Source organism: Hippoglossus stenolepis, chromosome 21, assembly GCF_022539355.2.
Source record: "Hippoglossus stenolepis isolate QCI-W04-F060 chromosome 21, HSTE1.2, whole genome shotgun sequence".
NCBI classification, from domain to species: domain Eukaryota; kingdom Metazoa; phylum Chordata; class Actinopteri; order Pleuronectiformes; family Pleuronectidae; genus Hippoglossus; species Hippoglossus stenolepis.
In genome coordinates, this window is record NC_061503.1 from 17,485,820 (window position 1) to 17,490,367 (window position 4,548).

At 45.6% G+C, this 4,548-nt stretch overlaps 1 protein-coding gene across 2 annotated transcripts; it reads left to right on the forward strand.

The window, feature by feature from the left end:
- Positions 1–838: 838 nt before the first annotated feature.
- LOC124851222 (ORM1-like protein 3) lies at positions 839–3,857 on the forward strand. 2 transcript variants are annotated; one of them, XM_047338356.1, is made up of 4 exons: positions 839–1,131; positions 1,604–1,832; positions 2,117–2,268; positions 3,636–3,857. In XM_047338356.1, the coding sequence occupies exons 2-4, from the start codon at positions 1,659–1,661 to the stop codon at positions 3,769–3,771; spliced, it is 462 nt and encodes a 153-aa protein (XP_047194312.1). In that variant the 5' UTR covers positions 839–1,131; positions 1,604–1,658; the 3' UTR covers positions 3,772–3,857. The 2 variants fall into 2 exon arrangements, with proteins under 2 accessions (XP_047194312.1, XP_047194313.1); XM_047338357.1 differs by having other exon boundaries at positions 841–969.
- Positions 3,858–4,548: the final 691 nt, after the last annotated feature.

Consider the following 4,548-nt stretch of genomic DNA (forward strand, 5'->3'; position numbering starts at 1 on the left):
TGGAAGGTGCCCGAGAGCCGCTCTGATGCTCAGACCACCTCAACTGGCAACTCTCAACAGGAAGGACCAGCGTCTCTGCTCCGAGCTCCTTCTGGATGTTCAAACTCCTCACCCCGCCTCCAACGCTGAGCCCCGACACCCTGAGGAGAAAACTCACCTTTTATCCAGCATTTCATTCTTTCAGTCAATAGTGAAGACGATATATAAAAATAGACTTAGACTCTGGGTTGAAATCTAAAATCTTCAGTGATTCTCTGACTTTTCTTTTGCTCTGTTGCCTCCATGCGATCTACACTGTTCTGCAATTATTCAAATCAAAATATAATAAAGCCTCACTCATCCAGCAACATGCATTTTTACAATATCTAATAAGATTTGAAGAAAATAAGTTGGATAGATAGATAGATAGATAGATAGATAAATGAAAGGATGGATGTTAGATAGGTAGATAGATTCATAGATTAATATACAATGTATATGTGTATATATATATGGAACCGCATAGATGTTGAAAAATATATATATATCATATTTGATCAATAATCCATAATCAATAGTTTATTAAGTCTATTTATTGTCAGAAACTATGTTCCCAGGTTATTTTATTCATTAATATGATTATATTATATCATTCCACTATTTTTCACTTATATTTAAATATATATAAATATATCCCATGTGTCAATCATGCTCTTTCCTTGGGATCCTCCTCCTCCTCCACCCTGACGTCGACAGGAAGCGTGATCCAGGTCGTTTCAACGCATTGAGCGGTGATTGGTTGGCGCGGACCCCGTGGCACGAGGCAGCCAATCACGTTGCAATGCGCAGAGTTAAAAAAAAGAAGCGATGCTGAAGAAGCGAGTCGAGGATCGGAGCCGTGAACACGAGCAGCGATGACGTGACGCGTGGACGGTGCCGTGTGGTGGGGCTCGAACACGGAGCACCAGCGGATGTGTGGCCCCGGGCCGTGTGAGCTGTGTGTGCGGGAGGGGGGTGGGGGTCGGACGGACCGAGGCACCGGAGCGTCGCCAGCCTCCCGGTGACCGCGTTACCCAACCGGAGGCTCCGTTAAGACACGCGCACACTCACGCACGGGGATAACGGTCCGAGCAGAAGCCATTTTTCTCCGCAGTGAGTGATCTTTAATCTGCGGCTACTTGTAGATCTGAGCCCGTAGCCGCCATTATTTAACATCCTGTTACATTTCAGGCTCTAAGTTGTTAAATGTGAAGAGTGACGTTTGTTTCCTGTCGCGAACTAGACGGACTCGGACTTGTTCTGTTTTTAATTCACTTTAAAACATGTTAGCATCTTCGTTTAGCCCCTGTTCGCATCACTTCCTTGTTTACCTTTGCCACAGCGGAATGCTGATCTCTGATTGGCTGACAGGTGACCGTTATGTGTCGTGCAATATAACTGTGATTGTAATTGAATGGTGGCTAATGTTGTAGCTATAGTATTATAGTATTTAACCGTTGTCACTACAGTTCTGATGCTAATAAGTAATATACAGGTTTTTCGATCAATAATCAATTAGTTGATCTGCAGCAGGGGCGTGATTTTGTCAGCACATTTCTTACTTCCTTGTTTACCTTTGCTACAGGAAAAATACTGGCTCCTGATTGGCTGTTAGGTGTCCATTGACGCCAGCTGCCACCATGAACGTGGGCACGGCGCACAGCGAGGTGAACCCCAACACCCGGGTGATGAACAGCAGGGGCATGTGGCTGTCGTACATCCTGGGCATCGGCCTCCTGCACATCATCCTGCTCAGCATCCCCTTCGCCAGCGTGCCCGTGGTCTGGACCCTCACCAATCTCATCCACAATCTGGTCAGTGGAGCCGAGCACATGCACACGCACACGCACACGCCACCACAGTTCACTTCATCATTAACTGAACACGCTGGCTTAGTGAAGAGGTTCACCCCCTCTCTATCACTGCTCTACGTAAAGTTAACCACCTTTCAAACTCTCTTCCTGAGTGATTGTGTCCCAGGAACAACAAGTGGTGTTAGTCATTCATTCACCAGATGTGTAATATCAGTTCTGTACATTTGTTACAACAGCCTCTTCTTTCCGTCTCTGACGGTCTCTGTGTCTCTTCCCTGTTGCAGTGCATGTACCTGCTCCTGCACACGGTCAAGGGGACGCCCTTCGAGACCCCCGACCAGGGCAAGGCGCGCCTCCTCACGCACTGGGAGCAGATGGACTACGGCATCCAGTTTACCGCGTCGCACAAGTTCCTCACCATCACACCCATTGTGCTGTGAGTGTCACCAACAAACCTTACGCTTGTCTCAGAAATTCTGTTAAATGTTCAGGAAAAGCTTCTCATTTACAAGTCCGGTCATAGAAATGAGAAAAGCAGGATTTCAGCTTTTATAGAGTTCCATTGGTTGTGTGCCGACATTAGACAGAGTAGACAAACCAACCAGAAGAACAACCTGCACCAGTTGTGTTTGATCTGCTATACTAGCACCTTGTATTTTCTGTTTCATCTGTGAACATCATGTCGTCCTTGTAGCTCTTATATTTGAGTTCACTCTCACAAAGAGAGTTTATTGATCCACATCTCCTCTGATCTCTTATTATCAACCACCCTCTTGTTCTGGGGCTCAGTAGTTTGCAGCAGGAGCTCTCGCCCTGTTCTTATTAACCTGCAGACTTCAGCTTACAGGAAGCACTCTGGCTCCCTGCGGCTGACATGCCAGCTCAGCCTGAACATTGTAGTGAGAGCAGTTTTGCAGGTGTACTCCCCTCTTCCAGCTGTTTCCAGCAGGAAGAGACAAGTGGTCAAGCTCAAGGCTCCAGATGGAAAAAAGGATTCATTAGGGAGCTTTTCTTATTTCCTCCCTTGTTCAGCAGAGAACAGGATGTGCAGCTCCTCATTGTACAGTCACACACATCCCCCCCCACTGGTGTGTGTGTGTGTGTGTGTGTGTGTGTGTGTGTGTGTGTGTGTGTGTGTGTGTGTGTGTGTGTGTGTGTGTGTGTGTGTGTGTGTGTGTGTGTGTGTGTGTGTGTGTGTGTGTGTGTGTGTGTGTGTGTGTGTGTGTGTGTGTGTGTGTTTACATCACATGGGCACAGCTGCTTTCTTCTTCTCTCATTGCCTGTAGCTGGACAGTAAAACATTAATAATAATCACAATATCATTTTCACCTATAGCATTACAACAATAGTCTCATATATTGATATAGGAGGTAAAACACATAGTTGATTAACGTCAGATTTGTAAAATATCTCTGTTCATAAAATAGAGTTTAAAACCAGAAGCTCAGGAGCAAAAAAAATATTGTTTAAATAATGATAATAATAATTTGACATTCATTTAGATAATTATTGAAATCTTCTTATATGTAAATATTTTTATCTTGATATAATTTTGGGGTTTTTGCGTCTCTGACCTGTCACCAGCTTGATGTCAGGGTTTGTGCTGGGAACTGCCTTTTATTAACGTTTCTGAATGTTTCCCAGAATAAAGCTTTACAGACAAAACCCAAATAGAAACACATCAGTGATCATCTTGTGAGGTTTCAAACACAATCTATTGTCCCCTGTAGTGCATGAATATATCTCCCTCTTCTTCAGAGCTTCGCTCTGTAACTTCCTCTTCTTTTGATTCATCCCATTCAGGTATATTCTCACCAGCTTCTACACCAAATACGATCGAGTCCATTTTGTGGTCAACACCGTTTCCCTGCTCACTGTGCTCATCCCCAAGCTGCAGCAGCTCCACGGCGTGAGGATCTTTGGGATTAATAAGTACTGACAAGGCAGAAGAGGACACCTCCTTCCTCGAGTCCCCAGGGACCTGCTGAGAGCACGCAGAGTATCAGGCCTCTGATTTGGCCGGGATCCACGAGGATCTGTTGCTCTTTGGCTCGGACTCTGCCTGCCGACTCTAAATGACGCCCGGGGACGCTGCCATGGCTCCAAACCCCAGGAAAGAGACAGGTTCTTTACAGAGAGGAGAAAGGGAAAGTGTTCTGTTGAGGCCTGTTGCCTTTTACAAGTTTCCACAGACACTTAAAAGCATTTGTAAGAGGAATTATATATTATACAGTATTATGTCTGTTTCTGTAGAGATGGCAGTTTTAGAAGTTAGAGGAAGAGGAAGATGTAGTTGCACTGATATTGTGCCATTTTCAATCGGCACCTTAGACAGTACTCGTTTTTTTTTAGCTAATGCTACACTGCTGTGTTTATTCAGCTTCTCTCCCATGTTGAGCTTCCTCTCTCCCGAGGCTTCTGGCGAATGGTCAGGCCACGTGGTGAGGGAACTGTGAACTCATCAGAGTCCAGACACCAGAAGCCACACAGCGTTTTATATTTAGCCCTCGCTGCTCCGCTCAGGGCCAAAGGAGTTAAGTTGAGCAGCTCTTATTTTATCTGACCATGTCCATATTTGGACTCCTCTTGTCCCGGTTTGTGTCGCAGAGCGCCTGCAGTCTGCGGAGTCGTCTGGTCTGAGAGCAGAAGATATGCACGAGAGCTCTGCGCTGATCCAACGTAACCAAAGATTCTGCCGTCTGAGGGAAGGGTCACG

Bases quoted from the DNA above. Each gene is read 5' to 3' on its own strand.
- LOC124851222 (XM_047338356.1), top strand. From the start codon at position 1,659: ATGAACGTGGGCACGGCGCACAGCGAGGTGAACCCCAACACCCGGGTG. The intron at 1,833-2,116 runs GTCAGTGGAGCC...TCCCTGTTGCAG, and splicing joins CCAATCTCATCCACAATCTG to TGCATGTACCTGCTCCTGCA. The intron at 2,269-3,635 runs GTGAGTGTCACC...CATCCCATTCAG, and splicing joins ACCATCACACCCATTGTGCT to GTATATTCTCACCAGCTTCT.